The sequence below is a fragment of the Muscardinus avellanarius genome, assembly GCF_963383645.1.
Source record: "Muscardinus avellanarius genome assembly, chromosome: 3".
NCBI classification, from domain to species: domain Eukaryota; kingdom Metazoa; phylum Chordata; class Mammalia; order Rodentia; family Gliridae; genus Muscardinus; species Muscardinus avellanarius.
Window position 1 is genome coordinate 128,886,189 of NC_137788.1, and position 19,763 is coordinate 128,905,951.

The 19,763-nt window shown below is 50.7% G+C and overlaps 1 protein-coding gene across 4 annotated transcripts in view; it reads right to left on the reverse strand.

Annotated features, from left to right (window-relative positions):
• CA12 (carbonic anhydrase 12) overlaps positions 1-16,741 on the reverse strand; it is a gene marked incomplete at both ends in the record, with an annotated part of 53,843 nt that extends 37,102 nt beyond the window's left edge. For all 4 annotated transcript variants that reach the window (XM_080692621.1, XM_080692620.1, XM_080692619.1 and 1 more), the window contains 2 exons: positions 13,178-13,198; positions 16,654-16,741. In XM_080692621.1, coding sequence (XP_080548747.1) covers positions 13,178-13,198; positions 16,654-16,741 — 109 coding nt within the window. The remainder of the gene's footprint in view (positions 1-13,177; positions 13,199-16,653) is intronic.
• Positions 16,742-19,763: the final 3,022 nt, after the last annotated feature.

The following is a 19,763-nucleotide window of genomic DNA, read 5'->3' on the forward strand; positions in this document are numbered from 1 at the left end:
GGCAACAGTGGGCTGGCTTTGGCCCGTGGACCACAGATACTAGTTATTTCGATCCGCATAACCACCCTATGACCCAGGTACCCGAGGTACCCGAGACACAGAGCGCGAGTAACACGGCCAAAGTCACGCTGCCAATAAATAGCGAGTCTGCACCACGAACCGCGTGAGGGCTCCGTCTCCTCCAGCAGCCTCTCTCTCTTCGTGCTTTGAGTGGCCACAGCTGGTCAGTGGCAGCGGCTACACAGTGAGGACTAAATCAGGGCATTCTACCTCTGAGCTACACTTCCAGCCCTATTCCCTACTGTATTTTTTTATTTTGAAAAATGGTCCCACTAAGTAGCTGAGGCTGGCCTTGAACCTGTGATCCTCTATCTCAGCCTCCCAGGTACTGGAGTTACAGGCATGTGCCATCACACCTGACTAGAGGAAGTCTTTTTTTTTTTTTTTTTGGTGGTACTGGGGGTAGAATCGAGAGGCTTTCTACCTCTGGGCTATACTCCCAGACCTTTTTTATATTTTATTTGGAAACAGGGTCTCACTAAGTAGCTGAGAGCCTCACTAAGTAGCTGAGGCTGGCTTCGAACCTGTGTGATCCTCCTGTCTCAGCCTCCCAGACGTGGGGATTACAAGCGTGCGCCACCACACCCGGCTCAAGGAAGTCTTTTCTAATAACTAACTTATTGTATGCTTGCTGTTTTTAAAGTTATTCACTTAATTTTCCCTTATAGTGGAAAAAAAAACTAGGTTTTTGATGGTTCATCTCACCCCTAAAGATCTTAATCAAGACTGCTCTCTCTTTTCCAGAGGTGTGAGGTGCCATGGGAAGGTCAAGGGGTTGGGGCATCCAAACACGCTGCCCCTCACACCTACCACCTGTGAGCTCTGTGACCTTGGGCAGGTTTTTTCTTTGATTCTTGGACCTTCACTTATAAAACAGAGCCAGCAAGAGCGCTCTCACAGGGCAGCTGTGAGGAGTCAACGCCCTAGCGTGAGAACCATGTCTAGATACAGTGGACTCTCCTAATGCTGTTTCCCAGGCCTTTCTGAGCTGAACTGTCTCCATTTTAGCTTTTTCTTTATTTTGCTAAGGGGTTATTTTCAATCCTTTAGAGCAGGGTCTCCTTTTGGCCAAAAACAAACCTAGCGTTTCCTGAGTGTCTCCTTTCACTTCTAATGAGATAAGCATGGTGATATGGCATTTCCTTTCAGACTGGTTTCTCCTCTGAAATCCTACCATCCCGGATCAAGTGTCCCCTTCTCCCTGGTGCCCGCTCTGAATCCCGGGGCCAAAACATAAAGAGAGAAATACAGCGTTCTTTTCTCGTTGGCCCACAGATGTTTCCCAAGTACTTACCTTGGGTTGAGTTGGGTGTATCTGCCTGGGCAGCCCTGTGGGGAGGGGCTACACCCCCTTCTGGACTACTCTCCTTGAGGGCAGATGGCTCCTGGCTCGTCCCTGGAAACCCCCCCCCCCCCAGATCCTAGGACACTACCCTCCAGCTCAGAACTGCCACCTACGGGGAAATTCTCGTCAATTATCTGACAGGTTCATTAAGCAAGCACTTGACCATTAACCCAGAGCACTGTGCTTCATGGGGCAGTTATGTGAAAGGATAGCATTCAAGTCCTACAGTTCTCCTGTGTATATAGGTGGGTGTGTGTGGGTGTGGTGCTAGGGATGGACCCAGGGGCACTCTACCTCTGAGCTACACTCCCAACCCTATTTTATTTTTTATTTTTTATTTTTTATTTTTATTTTTATTTTTTATTTTTTTGCAGTACTGAGGATGGTACCCAGGGGCATTCATTCTTCCTCCAAGCTACACCCCCAGTTCTATTTTTAGTCTTTTTTTTGAAACAGGGTCTCACTGAGTTTTTTGTGAAGTGTCTCGCTAAGTAGCCAAGGCAGTCCGGAACGGTGATCCTCCAGTGTCTGCCTCCTGAATGCTGGGATTTCAAGGCACCACCATGCCCAGCGCTTACTTTTATCTTGAAACAGAGTCTCACTAAATTGCTGAGGGCCTCACTAAATTGCTGAGGCTGGCCACAAATCTGTAATCCTCCATGTCTCAGCCCCCCCCCCCCCTCCAAGTTCTGGGGTTACAGGCACCATACCCTGCTAATTTTCAAATTTTTTTCCAATTTTTCCCTTTTTTTTCAATTTTCAATTTTTGTTCCCCCAAACATAACCCATTTTCTGGCCAGGTATGAGATGGGAGGCCTTGCCTACTTTATCGATGCTGATGGACAAGTTCCACAAAAAGGTGTAAGAGCAAGAGAAGACGCTTAGGGAACTGACAGTAGGAAGCTCAGAGGAGGCTTTAAGACATCTGAGCACAGATCCAAGGGGTGAGCAGTGAGTACACCCACAAGAGCAACTCAGAAACAGGCTGTGCGCAAGTCTGGCTCGCTCTGGGATGAGTGTGCAAGAGATGGAGTTCCAAACCTTGTGGGCACAGACACAGCCAGGGCCGGGGAAGAGGTGGGTGTGCAGGCTCCACAGCGCCCTGCTGTTCAGGGCCCGCCCTCGGGCCAGGCCCCTCACTCTGATCCCGCCCAGGCCGCTTCTTCACTCTGCGGGGTCCTCCAGTCTGGTCCGCCCCCTCCATTGAGGCCCCTCCCCCATCCCACCCCAATCCTGTGGCTTCCCATTCTCAGCCTAACGCTCCAGAAGTGTTCCTAGAGAGCCCTGCCTTCCCCAGCTCTGTGCTCCTGACAGAGGCCTGGTTCCCTGGGGATCAGCCACAGGGCTCTTTGAGCCACATTTCCCATGAGTGCATCACAATGAGCTGTATCAAATGTTTATTTATGTCAATAGGTATTAAGTCCATTGTGTTTTCTTTACCACCAAGCCTTTTATCCGGATGAGGGGAAGAAAAGCAAGTTAATTTAACATGATTTGTCCCTGAAAACCCTATGTTTACTTTAAAAAAAAAATCTCAGTATTTCCTCAGTGTCATAATGTGTAGCGCTGGGGTACACCACCTGGCCTAAATTAAGCCCTGCGCGTGACTGGGAACCTTGTGGGGTGGGTCAGAGGCAAAGGCTGGCCCTGCTCATGTGCTCCATCTGAGTTGGTGAGGACCCTGGGCTTCCTGGCCTCCTCTGTAAATAGCGCAGGGCTTCGCTGGCTACTAGAGCATCCCCACTCCCTGCCAGGCCCTTCCTGCACCTGAGTGCCCGGCCAAGAATGGCCGCTCACCCACAGCTGGCTGTACCAGCCCATTACAGTGTTAGTGCCTACATCTCTGGCTGAATTTCTGGATCCTTGACCCCTTCCCCTGCGTCCCTCTGGTCTCCATTCCTCCAGTGTTCAACCCGTTCTCCTCCCTGCAGCCAGGATGGTCTTTCTAAATGTTCTCTGATCATGTCCATCTTCCACTTGGCATGCCCCAGCAATTCCCCACTGCTCCCCAGGCGCTCCCCCTGCGCCAGCGCTGGCCCATCTCTCCACTCCCTCCCCCTCATCACCATCCTGGTAATCCCAGCATATCCTCCTCGGGGACCACTGCACAAAGGTTGTCCTTTTGTTCCAGATGTTCTCTCACCCCCTCCTTTGTCTGGTCACCTCTTACATGCCCTTCAGGAACCACTCCCTACAGGAGACCCCTCTAAACCCTTTCCCCCAAACACTAGCTGAGGTCACTTTCCTCAGTGCCCTGAAGCCCTGCTTATGCACCGGTCCCAGTAGTAAGGACCATGTCTTGTCCATCATTCCACAGCCCCATCTTCAATCCATCATTTGGCACATAGTAGTCACTCAATAAATATTTGTGAAATTCATGTAAGCCATTATGTCAGGTGAATTGAAAATTTGGGTTTTTCCATCTGTCTTTGATGAATAGCAAATGGGAAGCTTTTAATTATTTCCTTCACATATTAATTTATTAAAAAAAACAAACTAAAATAGACATTGACTTAGGTTGGAGTTACCAATTCGCCTCCGGTGGCCAAGGCCAAAAGAGGAAAACAGTGATTTGCATGATTGCCTTGGACTGGCTACAAAACTTCTTGTTCCTCAAACCCCAGCGTCACCTCTTCTCTTTTCTCTACTTCTTGTGCAGTTCCTGGAAGCTGGAGCACCATGGAGGGACCGCCCTGGAAGCCGCAGGCCTATCTGCCAGCATCACCGTGGCGTGCAGTAAGCAAGCCTCACCCCAACCAAGGAGGCCGCAGCCCACCGCCTGCCCTGGAGCTGGTCCTTCAGAGAGGACAGGTCCCCTCCATTTCACCCACAGGTCACGTAACTGATCTAGTCACATGCTAAGGATTATGAAATCATCTTACAAGTTAAATCGAGCTAAACCAACCATTTCATTTAAGTGACACCAGTTCTGAGTCAACCTTTATAGACACAAGGAGGTGGCAGTTAGCTAGCATTTGTTCCTTCCTGGTTGGTTTACATCAAATACTTGGCAGGTCATTGGAAAGCTTGCCCTTTAAAAGAATCGTTTGGCAAACTGAAAGAATAGCATCTAAATTCTTTTGTTACAAATACTTGTAATGCTGACACAACACTACCAAAAAGCGTGTGCGACCTGGGAATTGTCTGAAAGCTGGGAAAAGCTGTACTTCAAAATCTAACATGAAGCCAGGTGTGGGACCTGTTAGTGCCAGTACTTGGGAGGCAGAGACAAGAGGATCACAGGTTTGAGGCCAGCCTCGGCAACTTAGCAAGGCCCTCAGCAACTTAGTGAGACCTTGTTTCAAAATAAAAATAAAATAGGGCTGAGGGTGTAGCTCAGAGGTAGAATGCCCCTGGGTTTTATCCCTATCACCAAAAACAAAACAAAGAAAGCTAATATGATCCCATCGTTCCTGTAGGCTGCTGGTCAGGGTTCGTACTAGCTAGCTATTATTTTTTTTTACATTATTTGACATTGTTTTTTTTTTAGATCTTTTCTTGTTTCTACTTGGCATTTAGAGATGCAAAAATATGGGGAAAGTGGGCATCTACGAAACAGTACAATAGGGCCTTCAACCGCGGCAGGAGCTGCCCCGCTAGCTTGGCCCACTGCGTGCCCTGGAAGAGCCTGGCAGCAGCTCCTGGGCTCCAAGCTGGCACTGTGCTCTGGGGCTTACCAGCAGAGGAGCACAATCGCCCAGTGCGCTCCCTCGGGGACTATGGGGGCCTGCACAGAGAGTCTCCCCTGCTCTTCCTCATGGAAAACCAGACTTTCCAGTCCCTGCCTGGAGCCGCCTTCACACACCTGCTTTGAACTCAGCCCTTTTGCTTTAAAGGGTTCTTTTGGGTGAGTCTGCAGGGAACCGCAGGCTCCTCTCTCCGGGCTCTGGGCTGGTGGTGGGCCTCTGAGGCTTGTGCACTCAGGCCCAAAGTTTCTTCCTAGGCTCAGGCCTCCATTTCTGAACCCTGACCCAAACTTTGGCCCCCATGCCCTGGACAGGGACACAGAGGGGTGCCTGCTGTTGGGGAGAGCAGCTGTCTGACTGAGGGGCCATGGTCTGGAGCCACACACCTGAACCACAGATGCCAAGAAGGCACTAGGAACATTGGGTCCGACTTCACCCTGGTCTGATGCATAAAACTAGAGAGAACTTTCTGGCTTGGGAGGCTCTTGGGAACATTGTGTGTTTTGTAAAATCCCCCTCTTTTTTTTTTTTTTGGTGGTACTGAGGATGGAACCCAGGGACCCTCTACCTCTGGGCTGTACTCTCAGACCTATTTTTATATTTTTTTTGGAGACAGGGTCTCTTAAGCCAGCTGAGGCTGGCTTCGAACCTGCGTGATCCTCCTGTCTCAGCCTCCCAAGCACTGGGATTACAAGGATGTGCCACCACGTCAGGCTCCCTTTCTCTCTTTTAAGAAGGAAATGCCTTCTGTTGATTCAGAATAGGAGTACCTGCTGGCTGCAAAAGCTCTCAGCTCAGAAAAGAATGAAGAAGCTGAACTTTCCTAACAACAGCAGAACTCCCCTCCTGTGTTTGGTACTCGAGGGCCTACAAGACATTCTCCCCGTTAGCCAACTTCATGGTGGGGTGAGGGCAAAGCAAACGAAAATGGCCATTAGCTTCCTGTTAGCTTCTTTCGGTGGATGATTTTATTTGATCCTCACCACAGCCCTGTGAAGCTGAGGGTGGATCTTAAATTTGATAACATACCAGAATCACCTGGAAGCCTTGCTAAAACTACAGCTGGGTCACCCTCCAAGTTTCTGGTTAGTAAGTAGGCTCGGAATGGGACTAAGAGTATGCGTGTGTGTGTGTGTGTGTGTGTGTGTGTGTGTGTGTGTGTGTGTGTGTGTGTGTTTTTCTAAGGATTGAACCCAGAAACATTCTACCTCTGAGCTATACCCCCAGCCATATTTTATTTTTATTTTGAAACAAGGTTTTTCTAGGTTGATGAGAGTCTCACTACGTGCTGAGGCTGTCCACAAACTTGCAATCCTCCTGTCTCAGCCTCCCAAATACTGGGATTACTGGCGTGCGACACCATACTTTTTACATGGTGCTCCAGGTGAAGCTAAAGTCGCTGGTCCCAGGATTACACCTTGAGAACTAGCAATGTAGACACTGATACTCTGATTTTGTAGCTAAAGAACCAAGGCTCTGGGAGGTCAAAGTACTTTCCTCAGACCAGCCAGCCCAAAAGTGGCCTTCCAGATAGTTCCATGGAGGCCTGTCTGGTTCTGGGGCATCGATACTGTCTAGTTCTTCCCTCTTGGTTTTCATCCCTCTTTCTCTCGATGAGACCTGTCTTCAAGAACTAATAGCAGTGCCCCTATCCATTTTACTTAGCTGGTAAGGCATCTGTAGGCACTAACACGCAGGCATTTTGGCGGCTACAGGCCAAGACCCTCCAGGAAACACATATAAAACCCAATTCAGGCAGGGGGATCTCCAGTTCAAGGCCAACCTGGACAACCATACAAGACTCTGGCTCAAAATAAAAAATAAAAAGAACTGGATATGTGGCTCAGTGTCAGAGTGCCTCTGAATTCAATTCCCAGCATCCTCTCCCCCAAAAAAGTAGTAATCAGGACTATAGTCCAGATTTAATCAATGATAGAGGGTTGAATTTCTTCTTCAGTTCCCTGGTATAAAAAACATGTCTGGACTTTTCTTGCTGTCAAAGAGCACTTTGGGCCCCATATTCATTGTAGGATGGTGGCTGGAAGTGTGTGTGTGTGGGGGGAGGTATTGGGGTGTATCACCTGAGAAGCATCTAAGGAGGTGAGAAGAGGAGGTGGGGGACTCTGCTCAGGACCAGGAAGAACCTCAGCTTAGGAGATGAAGAAGAATTTCAGCCCATGGCAGTCAGAGGCACAGCCAGACCCATCTAGAAAAGCCGAGAGTACCCATTCCAGGGAGAACGTGGTCCACCTTTCAGGGTTCCTGGCTCTTTTTTTTTTTTTTTTTTTCAGTACTGGGGATGGAACCCAGGAGCATTCTACCTCCAAGCTATACCCCCAGCCCTATTTTATATTTTATTTGGAAACGGGGTCTCACTACATTGCTAATAGCCTCACTAAGTAGCTGAGGCTGGCTTCGAACCTGCGATCCTCCTGTCTCAGCCTCCCAAGTACTGGGATTACAAATGTGCACCACCATGCCCGGCTTCCAGCTCCTTTGTTTGTTTGTTTGTTTGTATTATTATTATTATTATTAGTAGTAGTAGTAGTAGTAGTATTGGGGATTGAACTCAGGGGCATTCTACTTTTGAGCTATGTCCCCAGCCCTATTTTTTATTATTTTGAAACAGGAGGCCCTCTGAGACAAAGGGCCTCACTATATAGCTGAGGCTGGTTGGGAACCCAGGTCCTCCTGTCTCAGCCTCTCAAGTACTGGGATTACAAGCATGCACCACCACACTCAGCTCCAGCTCCTTTTTTTTTTTTTTTTTTTTTTTTTTTTTTTTTTTGGTGGTACTGGGGTTCCTGGAAACCCTTTTACCTCCGGGATACACTCCCAGACCTATTTTTATACTTTTTTTAAAATTTGGAAACAGGGTCTCTTAAGCCAGAGCAGCTGGCTCCATACCTGCGGGAGCCTCCTGTCTCCGCCTCCCAAGCCCGGGGATTACAAGCGTGCGCCACCACCCCCGGTGCTCCAGCTTCTTTTTTAAAAGAAACTTGGTGAAGGTGGAATTTGGAAATCTGTGTAAAGATGACATCAGTCTGTTTATGGTCTCGGGTGATCACAAGATAATGTGGTCTCTGGATCCTCAGGCTGATGTGGTCTCCTTATCTGACCAATCAATAACTCTCTTCAACTATCTATTGGGGGAGGGGCAGTTAACTAACAATGCACTCGGCAATATTACAATGAGTAAGATCGTGAGTGAAATCTGTAGACGTCACAAGAATCTGGGAGTGCAGGCCTGAGAGAGAACTGGCTTGGAGAGTGAAGGTACAAGAAAATTTAAGCCAGGTGTGGTGGCGCACGCTTGTAATCCCAGCGTTTGGGAGGCTGAGACGGGGATGGCGGTTCATGGACAGCCTCGGCTACTTAGTGAGCCCTTTGCAACTGGGTGAAACCCTGTTTGAAAATAAAGAATAAAAAATAGGATGGGGGTGTAGCTTGGAGGTAGAATGTCCCTGGGTCACATCCTTATAACTAAAAAAAGAAAAGAAAAAACCTTTAGCATAAGGTTTCTATATTAGAGTTATATTTCTCCCAGGCATGGTGATGTACTCCATAATCCCCAGTACTTGGGAGGCTGAGGCAGGAAGATCACAGGTTGGAGACCAGCCTCAGTAACTTAGTGAGACCCTTAGCAACCTAGAGAGACCCAGTTTCAAAGCAAAAAAAATAAATAAAAATAAAAAGGTGATGTACCTTGGAGGTAGAAAGCCCCTGGGGCCAATCCCCAGTACCATACACACTCAAATATATCTTTTTCTTGTCCTTCCTATTTCTTCTATCCTACCGCATTTTGCGTTGGCTCATATTCTTCAACTTTGAGAAATTATATTAACTTCACCTTCTTAATCACATCAGCTCCCTAATCTCACATGCCCCTAACTGCCATTTCAATTCTCCTTTTGGCTGGAGGCTTATTCTTCTACTGCAATTCCAGGGGGAGGTCACACAGGGCCTTTACCTCTGATAAAGAGCAGGACACAGAGTTTCCTGCCAGCCTCCATCCATGCCTTCCAATTCTAGCTCTGAGTGTTTCAAAGGGTTGGAAAGGGTGCTCGGAGGCTGGGGCCTGTGGGTTGGAAGCAACTTGATAGACACAGGCCAGAAAGCGAGTGGAGGCGGGGCCTTGCAGCACCTGAGGGACCTGGCAGGAATTTGTCCCGGTGGAGAAGCCCATCCTGGTTCCCAAAGGAAATTCTTTATGATGGAGATGGAGAATCTGGGAGAGAAGCAGGGACAGCAGCAACCTGAGTGGTGCCTGGCAGAGCCTGGGTTGCACCAGCCACAGAGGAGAGGACAGGGAGGACCCGTGAGCCCTGCAGCCGGCCGCCAGCACACCAGCCAAGCCCCCCTCTTTCCCTGCACTGGATGGAGGGGCCGGCTCGTGGGCGCCCTGTGGAGCCGGGACTCAGGGACTGGTGGGACTCACTCCCCCTCCGGAGAGGCTCTGCCACCCACCGCCTTTAAAGTTTGTCTCACTTGTCCCAGATCTGTAGTGAACAGCAGTGTTGGGCTATTTCCGAACTAGCTCACATCCAGGGAGCACCAAACCAATGTCTGACACCATCAGGGAGGAGCAACATCCCCATCCACTGCTCCCGTAACAGTCTCCTTGGCCATTAGTCCCAACACAGGCTTCTTTAATAGTTACTCTGTTATTTCAAACACACTGTTTTATTATTATTATTATTATTATTATTATTATTAATTTCTTGGGAGAGTACAAAAAAAGTCAGGGTAAGAATGAATCTCCCAGCCAGCTGGAACTTTTTTCATTCTGGTTTTAAATTTCATACACATACAAACAAGGGCATGTATCATAAGCCAACAGCTTGATGGGTTTTCAAACTGAACACAGCACCCATATCAAGGAACTGATCCTGATCAGCACCCGCCCCCCCACCTTCCAGTCACCCCCACGCCCTGAAGGCACCTTCAGGACAGATTCACTTCAGCAGGCTGGAGCTAGTCCTTGGCTCACATGACAGCCTGACTGGCAGTCGCCCTGCCCTGGGAGCAGCGAGGCTGCCAGGCTGGGACTGACCCATGCTGGATTCCAGGAAAGGGCCCGGTTGTATCATCCTCTCCTCTCTCTCATGATCCAACCTCAGCAACTCCAAACCCAGCAGACACCCAGCTGCTGCTCCAGCCACCCAGGAGAAGCACGGGGACGAGGCTGCCCCATCTTGGCTGGTCCTCCTCTCTTTGGGGGGCCACCAGGAAGGTCAGCCTGGTAACTCCTTGTGTGGGTGGCATGGCTGTAGAATTCCCTTTCCGCGTACTTCTAGATGTCCCGCCATGTGCTCCAGAGAGCAGGAAGCCCTGGAGCAGGATGACTCAGCCAAGTCTACGTGCACAGAAGCTGAGCTCTGTGCCCTGGAAAACCCAGCACAAACCACCGGGCTAGACTTGTCTGCGCTTCCCCCAGCACCTGCGCGGGGCCTCTGTCTACCTATGTTACTCTGAGCACAGGTGCCAGCCCGGATGTTCACCTCCTGAGCTGTCTTCCACATGTCCCCACTGAGGACTGAGCACGCCACGGGTGTCCACTTCCTTCACTAATAAAAACCAGATTCTATCAGCGCGCAGCCATGCATGCCCATGCCTCCTTAGACCCTGCCTCTGCTTCCCCAGCAAAGAGCTGTTCTAATTGTGCGGGGCAGGACTAGTCAGGAGAACACACTGGGCCAGCTGGTGGCCCTCCGGGGGGACACTGTCAACAGTGGGGGTAAAGCTCTTCCTCCCCCTCCTGAAAGTGACACTGTTCCCGTAACCATCCCTGTCTGTCTGGGGGGCCGAACTGAGAGGCAGGGAGCCCTGTAGAGACCTGATCTCTATCTCCACTACACCCGGGAGGGAGGCGGGTAGGAGAGAAGGGGCAAGTTACCTCTGACTGGGAGGGCGAGAAGGATTTGGGAGCCACCTGGTCGGAGGTTCTCTGACAGAGCGTGATGATCACACGAGAGACCTGCTAAAAATGCAGGGGGGGGGGTGAGTCCCCCCACAACCGGGCCCTGGATGAGGCTCTGACACCTGCATTTTTGGAAAGCATTTCAGGTGATTCTGATGTAGGTAGGTAACCCCAAATCATAGTTTTTTGTTTGTTTTTGTTTTGCGGGTCTGGGATGGAACCCAGGGGCATTCGACCTCCGAGCTATACCCCCTGCCCTATTTTTTATTCTTTATTTTGAAACCAGGTCTCACTGAGTTGCAGAGGGCCTCACTAAGTAGCTGAGGCTGTCCGTGAACCGTGAATGCTGGGATTACAAGCGTGAGCCACCATGCCCAGCCCAAGTCATAGTTTGAGAAACTCTGAGCTAGGTAGCCGGCCCTCCCAGGGGTCACAGGTGGAAAAAACTGGGACCCAGAGGGCTCCAAAGGCTTGCTGAGGGTTACACACAGCAAGGCCCAGAACTCGAGTCCCACCCCACTTCCATGAACACACACACACACACACACACACACACACACACACACACACCCTGCTGATGCATCCTTTTGGGGTCTCCCGCCCAGCCCTCTCCCTCCAGCATCACTGTTCACAGATATGAAGACTCAGTACGGGGTTTCTAGAAAGGCCACACACCTTCCTGCCTCCCTCCCCTCTGCTCCATTTACTGCTGAGTTCCTCTTCCTGAAGCACAAATTTACTCCTGCCCCTCCATGTGCAGAATGAGGGAGACCCCGGTGCCCTCCACACCTCCCCACTTGGCCCAGCCTCTTCCTGAGCTTTGAGCCCATACTGCCCGGTCCACCCTCTCCACGTGCCTCCCTCAAGCCCACCTTGCTCTGTCCTGCCTCTGCTCACGTGCTGCCACGGTCAGCTCAGCACCAGCGCTTGATTCCCCCTTGCTGAACGTCCCCAAGGCCCGCAAGGAGAGCTGCTTCCTCCAGGAAGCCTCCTGAGCTGTCCAGCCCTTTGAGCGGTCAGAGCGCTGAACCATGCTTTTATTACGTTGTTACAACCCATCCCATTCTGCTTTGAATTGTGAACTTACATAGTTCCCAGTCACAGACCACAGCTAATTACCCACCCACCTAGCAACCTGCTTGGCACATAGTAAGTACACGAGGGACATCGGTAATAATGGAGCCAGGCAGCTACAGCCAGGGCCAGCTCGGGCCAGTGACTTCTCTGTGCCTCCCGGGCTAGTGAACCTCCAAGACTAACCTTTGCAAGGCGAGGTTAGGTCATTTGCTGGACAAGGATCCCACTGTTGAGATCAACGTCCCTGAATGCCACCACCTCACAGCCACTGCGTCTGTGGCATTAAGTTTGGCGGCAGACCTGTGCTTGCTCCAAGTGCTACCGGGGCTGGTGTGCTCGGCCCCACCTCCCAAGGCAGTGTATCTCCTGCGTCTTCTCCGACTCTGCCTCTATCAGACCAGTAGTCATCTTCCTGCACTTGTTAGAGAACCGGCTTCTAGTTCCACTCCAGCCAAGGACATCGCCAAGACACCAGAATCATGCAGCTGGGCCAACTTGGTGTTGCCTATCTTTATAGGCTCACCAGGGGCACCTAACATGACCCTGGCCCAGTACCCCAGAAACCCGGGGGTACACTCAATGTTTCTCTCTCCCCATTCAAGATAAGCATCCCTCTTTCCCTAAGGACCCACCTTCGGCTCTTAGCTCATTGCTTGCCTGCAAACAGGGCAGCAGGGAGTTCATTTCAGATACACTGACAGCTTAAGTTTGAGGGCCTGAGCCAAACTTTCAGAAAGGAGACCTTTATTCTTTGTTTATTGTTGGATAAATGTCCTTTGAGGAGAAAAGGCTCTCTCCTGCTCAGGGCCCTTGCAGGCTGGAGGTCCTAGAAGTTTGAGAAAATGCCTGTAGGAATCTAGACCTTAACCCCGAGGCTCGAAGTTGAAGCGCACAAAGCAGGCTACGAGGATCTGCGGCAGGCCACTGCCCCCACAACCCTCTTCAGACCAGCCTTGTCTGGTCCCCTCCTTCAGCAACACTAGCCCAGCTTTTCTAACCCCAACATGACCACCACCAAGTGTGGAGTTTATGGGTTTCTCCTTAAATGTTGCCATCTCCTCAAAAAATATATTTAAAATCTGTACTTACCAACATAGGTCCATTTGGATCCTGCAAAAATAAATAAAAATAAATAAAAATAAGTTCAACAGAACCGAAGGAGTTAGGCAAGACAGTGCAGATTTTATTTTGAAATGGCTGGGGCTGGGAAGGAGGCGCATGTCAGATACTAATACTACTCCTGACTCTGCATCAGAACCAGGCTGCTCAGAGCAGCTGCTCCGCACACCAGCTCAGCATGGACGCTCACGCGGGGCTCAGGTTCAGGAGGGTCTCTCTCTCTTTTTTTCTTTCTTTCTTTTTTTTTTTTTTCTTAAGGCACTGGAGATTGAACACAGGGGCATTCTACCTCCAAGCTATACCCCAGTCCTATCCTATTTTTAATTTTGAAACAGAGTCTCACTAAGTTGCTGAGGCTATCCTTAAAAAGGAGATTCTCCTATCTTAGCCTCCCAAGTGCTGGGATTACAGGCATGTGCAACCATGCCTTAACTAGCTGGGGCCTCTTGAGAAGATACCTCCCAGACATCTTAGAGAAGCCAAATGTGATTGTCTGAATACCTAATAATTTCTGCCGGGCGTGGTGGCACACGCTTGTAATCCCCGCACTTGGGAGGCCGAGACAGGAGGATCGCGCAGGTTCAAAGCCTAAGAGACCCTGTTTCCAAATAGGTCTGGGAGTATAGCCTGGAGGTAGAAGGGCTTCCAGGAACCCCAGTACCACCAAAAAAAAGAAGAAGAAAGAAGAAGAAAGAAGAAGAAGGAAGAAGAAGAAAAAGAAGAAGAAGAAGAAGAAGAAGAAGAAGAAGAAGAGGAGGAGGAGGAGGAGGAGGAGGAGGAGGAGGAGGAGGAGGAAGAGGAGGAGGAGGAAAGAAAAGGAAAGAAAAAAAGAATACCTAATAATTTCACATGGCTCAAAACCCAAAAGGGGCTTGGTGCCTTGGTATAAAGGGCAGTGCTGGGCAGGGCTCAAAAGCTGCAGGGCAGAGGAGAAGCAGCCCATAAAATGAAGGACCAGAGGAGTCAGGGGATTCATAGGGGCCATCAGGGTCCACCCAGCTCAGGGCTTGAGCATGCGCATACTCAGAGAGCAGGCTTGCTTTGCTCAGAACAGCACCTCCTGGTTCCTGCATTTAACTCTAAGATTAAACTGACCTCACAAGGTGGCCAAGGCCACAGCTTCAGTGGCTTCCTGAGGGAGCAGGCCCTTCCCAAAAAAGGTCACCTGTTCCTTCCGCCTGAACCTGTTAGAACCCACAGATCCAGCTGGCCCAGAGCAGGAAAGGGCCTGGTGGGGATGCCCTGCGGCAATGCTCTTTACTAAGAAGGATGACAGGGATTCAAAGCCCTACCTGCTTCCTGTCCTGGGTGCTAGAACCTTCCATGAGTAACCGTCATTTATCATCCGGGCAGGCCAGGACTGCCCAGCTCTCTACCCCAGCTTCAGGCAGAGCAGGCCCTCCTAAATTCACTGAAATTCAATGCCAGAAGAACCTGAGCGCACCTCCAGCCCACCCGGCTCCAGCGGTTTTTCTTAGACATTCACCAGTGCCACTGCTGCAAGCCTCAGTACTCCAGGCAGAGGGCAGACCACATGTTACCCCTTACTCGGCTGACCCCTCGGCCCCAACCTTGGGTCAGCGCTGACATTCTATACACCTCAGTGAGTTTCACTTTGACCTTGTCCCCTGAGCCAGTCAAAAAGCCAAGAGACCTGCATAATAAATGACAGAATAAAAACGGTGTCCTCGGAGTCTAGGCAGAGGTAAGCTGACTGCCCAGAGTAGGAGAGAGGAGGGACCTACCACAGCTTCCCCCACCTCAACTTGGAAAGAAGGCCAAAGGGGTGGGGGGTGGGGGGAGGCCAAAGAGGAAAGAAGAAAGGGGGGGGAGGGGGGAAGAGGAGAGACAGAGGAGAATGGGAGACACCCCCCCTCCCCAGGGCAAGGGGAACAGCTTTCAGGAAGGAGGCCAGTGAAGGGCCTTTCTCTCCTCTCCAGCAGTAACTGGGGGGCGGGGACCTGAGACTGGAGGGGAGCAGGTTTGAAGCCAGGCTCAGCAACTTAGTGAGACCCTGTTTCAAAATAGAAAATACAATCTCTGGGGGGGCGTGTGTGGCTCATATGTAAAGTGCCCTTGGCACTTTAAATTCCCAATATGAAGCCGGGCGTGGGGGCGCACGCTTGTAATCCCAGCATTGGGGAGGCTGAGACCGGAGGGTCGCGTTTTGGGGCCAGCCTCAGCTACTTAGTGAGGCTCTTTGCAACTCAGTGAGACCTGGTTTCAAAATAAAGGGAAAAAAATAAAAATAAAAAGGCAGGGGCTGTAGCTCGGAGGTCAAATAACCCTGGGTTCCATCCCAGACCCGAAAAAAAAAAAATTCCAATATTAAAGGAAGAATTCTTAAAAAGGAGATTTCTATTGAACTTCAGTCTCAGCACAGCTTTCTTGAGAGAGAAATACATGCCCAGTTTGCAGGGTTTTTGTTTTTCCGGTACTGGGGATGGAACCCCCCGGGGCATTCTGTCTCTGTTATGAGCAGGAGCTCTGAGCAGTTACCCAGGAAGCCTTCAAAAAAAGTTACCATCTATCTGGACATGGTGCACACACCTGTAATCCTGGTACCTGAGAGGCTGAGACAGGAGGATTGAAATTTTGAGGCTAGTCTCAGCAATTTAGCAAGACCCTGTATCCAAATGAAAAGGGCTAGGGGTATAACTTGGAGGTAGAATTCAATCCCAGTACAAAAAAAAAAAAAAAAAAAAAAAAAAAGTCAGTACGTATTCCCTCAGAAAAATACTCACCCAGCTGATGGGAAGGCAGGGAACAGCTTGGTGGCATCCTTTTCTTATTCCACATCATGAATTAACCCATCTTTGAACACAAGCCCCAGGTTTAGGGCCCCCTCCCCACTTCCCACCCCACTTGCACCCTCAGCCTTCAGGGGCAAATGCCTTAAGTCAGAAATAGGCTGGACTTGCACACACATACATTCAAGATTGTAGGGTTGTCCTGCAGAAAAACAATGTCTAAGGATGGGATACGGTATCCCTTTGACATGGAAGTAAAACTTGGTGGTAAAGTCTCTCCCCTAAAGAACAGTTCTGCAGCAGGGCAACTGCGGACCCTGTCTACAGGTCCAACCAACCACATGGGCCCAGTCTTTTCTCTGCTGTCTGCAGGTGGATGGGGGCGCTACACCTTGAATCCTGTTTCCCCTTCTCCTTCCCGGCTAGCTAGTTCCGAAGTCCCAACTCTGGAGCTCCGGGTGCTCAGAAATCAGGCAAACATTTTAATGCACCGTGTCTCCGGCTCCCTCCAACCGCAACAGGTCGTACATCCCGAGGGAAAACCAAGCATCCTTTCTTAAAAGCGTGCTATTTGGTGTCCAGCCATCCCTGCTCCCCCAGCTACAGTTTGTACTTTATCATTAAGAGCCTCGCAGGCAATCCTTCTGGCCAGGTGTGTCTGAGCGCTCGGGGCTGGTAAGAAAGCAGGAACTTTACCGTTCAGCGGGGCTGGGGCGGCAGGCTGCTCCTTTAAGAGCAGCAGCAGCAGCAGGAGCAGGGCCGCAGGCAGGCTTCCCTGGGGCATCTCGGCTCGCGGGCCGCCGGCGGCTCCTTGCTCGGGTGCAGCGGGGCGCGCACCGGGACGCGTGCGGCAGCCGAGCCTGGGCGCTCTGGGCTCTGAGCTCCCGGTTCCCCCGGCTGCTTTTATGAAGCCGCTCAACCCCAAGCACATGATGTCATCGTGCAGGGGGGGACGCCGGGCTGCTAAGGCTGGAGGCGCGTGTAGCCCTGACTCCGCGGCCCTCCCTCGGCCCGCAGCCCCGGCTCCGGGCCCCTCGGACCCCCGGGAGGGTTTTCTGCTCGAGCTGCCGGGGCGTGGCGAGATCCGCCTGCCTGCGTCCCACCCCCAGGGCGCGGGCCGGCGCGGGATCGTGGTCTCTCGCTGTGCCTGCTTAAAAGCCCCTCAAGTACAATAGCGTTTGGACCCAAGCTCCACCGGGGCCCAGGCGCGCTCAGGCCTGGACTGGGTACAGGGTCAGGACTGGGCAAGATCGCTAAGTGACTGCATTCAGTTCACAGTGTCTACGAATTGCACCGTGCTTCCTGCTTAGATTTTTTCCTTCGAGATTTAAATGCAGAGAAATTTAGAATAGGAGCCCGGCATGGTGGCGTGTGCCTGTAAGCCCAGTACCTGGGAGGCTGAGACGAAAGAATAGCAAGTTGGAGGGCAGCCTCAGCAACTTGGCAAGGCTCTCATCCACTGCGAGACCCTGTTTCAAAATAAAACAGGGTGGGGGTGTAGCTCAGAGGTAGAATGCCCTGGGTTCGATCCACAGTACCAACACACACACACACACACACACACACACACACACACACACACACGAAATCGTGAATAGGAAAACAGTATAATGGGGTGCCCATGAACTTTACCCAGCAATTAGAATTTCCCTAGTAAGAGATGAGTAGATAAGGCTCCTGCTAATTCTCAGTCTCAGCCCATCCTCACTAGGCCAGGAGAGCATCCCTTCTCCAGGGTGACCAAGGAGAACCTGACTTGGTACTCACTGCGTGTCTGCTCCGTCAAGCACTGTGCTGCGCCTCTCCGTCCAGCTCAGTGTCCAACTCAGTTCCCAGCCCAAGTCATCCCCACCCATCGCTCACTTCTTCCCCAGGTCTGCGCTGTGCGCAGCTGTATTTTCTAGCCGGACGCAGGTGATTCTGATCCCCTTTGCATCTAGCCAGAAGCCAGTGGTTAAATCAAATGTCCTATTAACCTGCTGCCCCCATCCCCAACCTTCCACAGCTGTTGCTGCTGAATCCTGTCGCACCACTGAGGGCCTGTGTGTTTCTGGCTTCCAGGGTCCTCCCAAGGTCCCGCACAGCTCCAGGGAGCTCTATTTCCGTCCCCTGCTGCCCAGCCACACAGCTGAGACCCCATTTGCAGCCGCCCGGCCCTGGCACGTGGTCCCTGGGTTTGTGACCTGGTCCATCAGGCCCTGTTCTCTTGACCACAGCAGCCAGACCTTCCCCTACCAATCTCAAGTCTGTTCTGACCCTCAGCCGAGGCACACCCTCAGGCTGGCAGAGGGACCGTGAAGACATGTGTTTACTGTGATTTTGAAGGGATCTAGCAGCTTCTCTGCTGAGAACCCCAGAAAGCAGATGCCACCCACATTTCAAGGGTGTTACTGTTCTGTCTCTATCAGCTATTGTGTGATAATGAAGGGCTTTCCCTTCTCTTCAAGGAAGTTGTTACAAAGAAAATCCTGGCACAAGCACTTCCAGACCACAGTAGGCTTAAGGGTGGCCTTTCCTGCCTGATAAGGCACCCTGAGCAGGCCATGGGCTGGCGAAGCAGTGCTCCCTTGTGCTTCTCACCCAGTCTCTGGTTTGTCCTCAGGGCAGTCTGTTTAGAAGATGGAACGAACTAGAAGAACACAAGCGCCTGGGGAGGAACCACTGCAGGTTCAGGGATGCAGATATTGAACCCGGGGAAGGGAAATCACAGCACCACATTATTTTATAATGAGTTCGAGGGTAAACGGGGCCAGGCACACACGTGCTGTTACTCCCAAGCCAGGTATTTTCCCATTAAGTTAGGTTCAATTTATCTTTGAATATATATCTCCAAGGAATCCTCAAAGATGAAGAAGCTAAAAAGGGGAGAAAGTGTGAATTTAGTACACCAGGGAGGATAGATAGTGAAGTGGTTTTTAGAGAGAAAAGGGGTTGAAATGTTGGCTGCATGTCTAAGTCAGAAACGTGATGAATTTGTAAAGAGAATGGATAACAATAAACTAAGACCTCAACACCCTAACCCTAAGTGCTTTGAGTGAGTTTTTTCTTTTTTCCTTTTTTTTTTTTTTTTTTTTTTTTTTTTAGTTATTCTTAGGGAATGGGGGAGGAGAGCAAGCAAAAACGAATGGGATGGCCAAACTTCAAAAGCATTCAAGCTGAGCAGGGTGCAGTGGCACATGCCTGCAACCCAGTACTTGGAGGCTGAGGCAAAGGATATCAGGTTCAAGGCCACCCTGGGCAACTTAGTGAGAGCCTTAGTGAGGATAAACTCACGGAGGCCTGGAGGTATAACTCAGTGGAAGAGCACCTTTGTATTCAATCCCCATTACTACAAAAATAATAATAATAATTAATAATAATAATAATAATAATAATAATATTCAAGCTGAATGTCAAGGGTCCCCCGGTAAACAGCACACACCTAACCAACTTAAGTTCTCAACCTGGGATTCTCTCTCTGCTTCCTAACGTGTCTGAAGCTTGTGTAGTGAACCTGTAAGGACTTGCTTTGCCTTACATCTGACCGGGCTGTTGCCAGCCAATAAATAACCCATTACCCAATAAGTTAGGGTGGAAAGTGCACCTTCTGCTGAAAAATATGGCAGCGGGCCACCAAAGGCACACCCAGGCTCCAGAGAACAGTGCCTTCCAGAACAGTGCCCTCTAGAACGTGTCCAGAACAGGCGTGAGGGAAGGGCTGGCAAATGGAGGGGCAGAGGAGCTGCAGGGAAAGGCGGACTTGGACTCGGGAGGTCTCCGCTGGAGCGTCCTCGCCGGATGACCCTGGCCGTGGTGCGCGCCTCCCT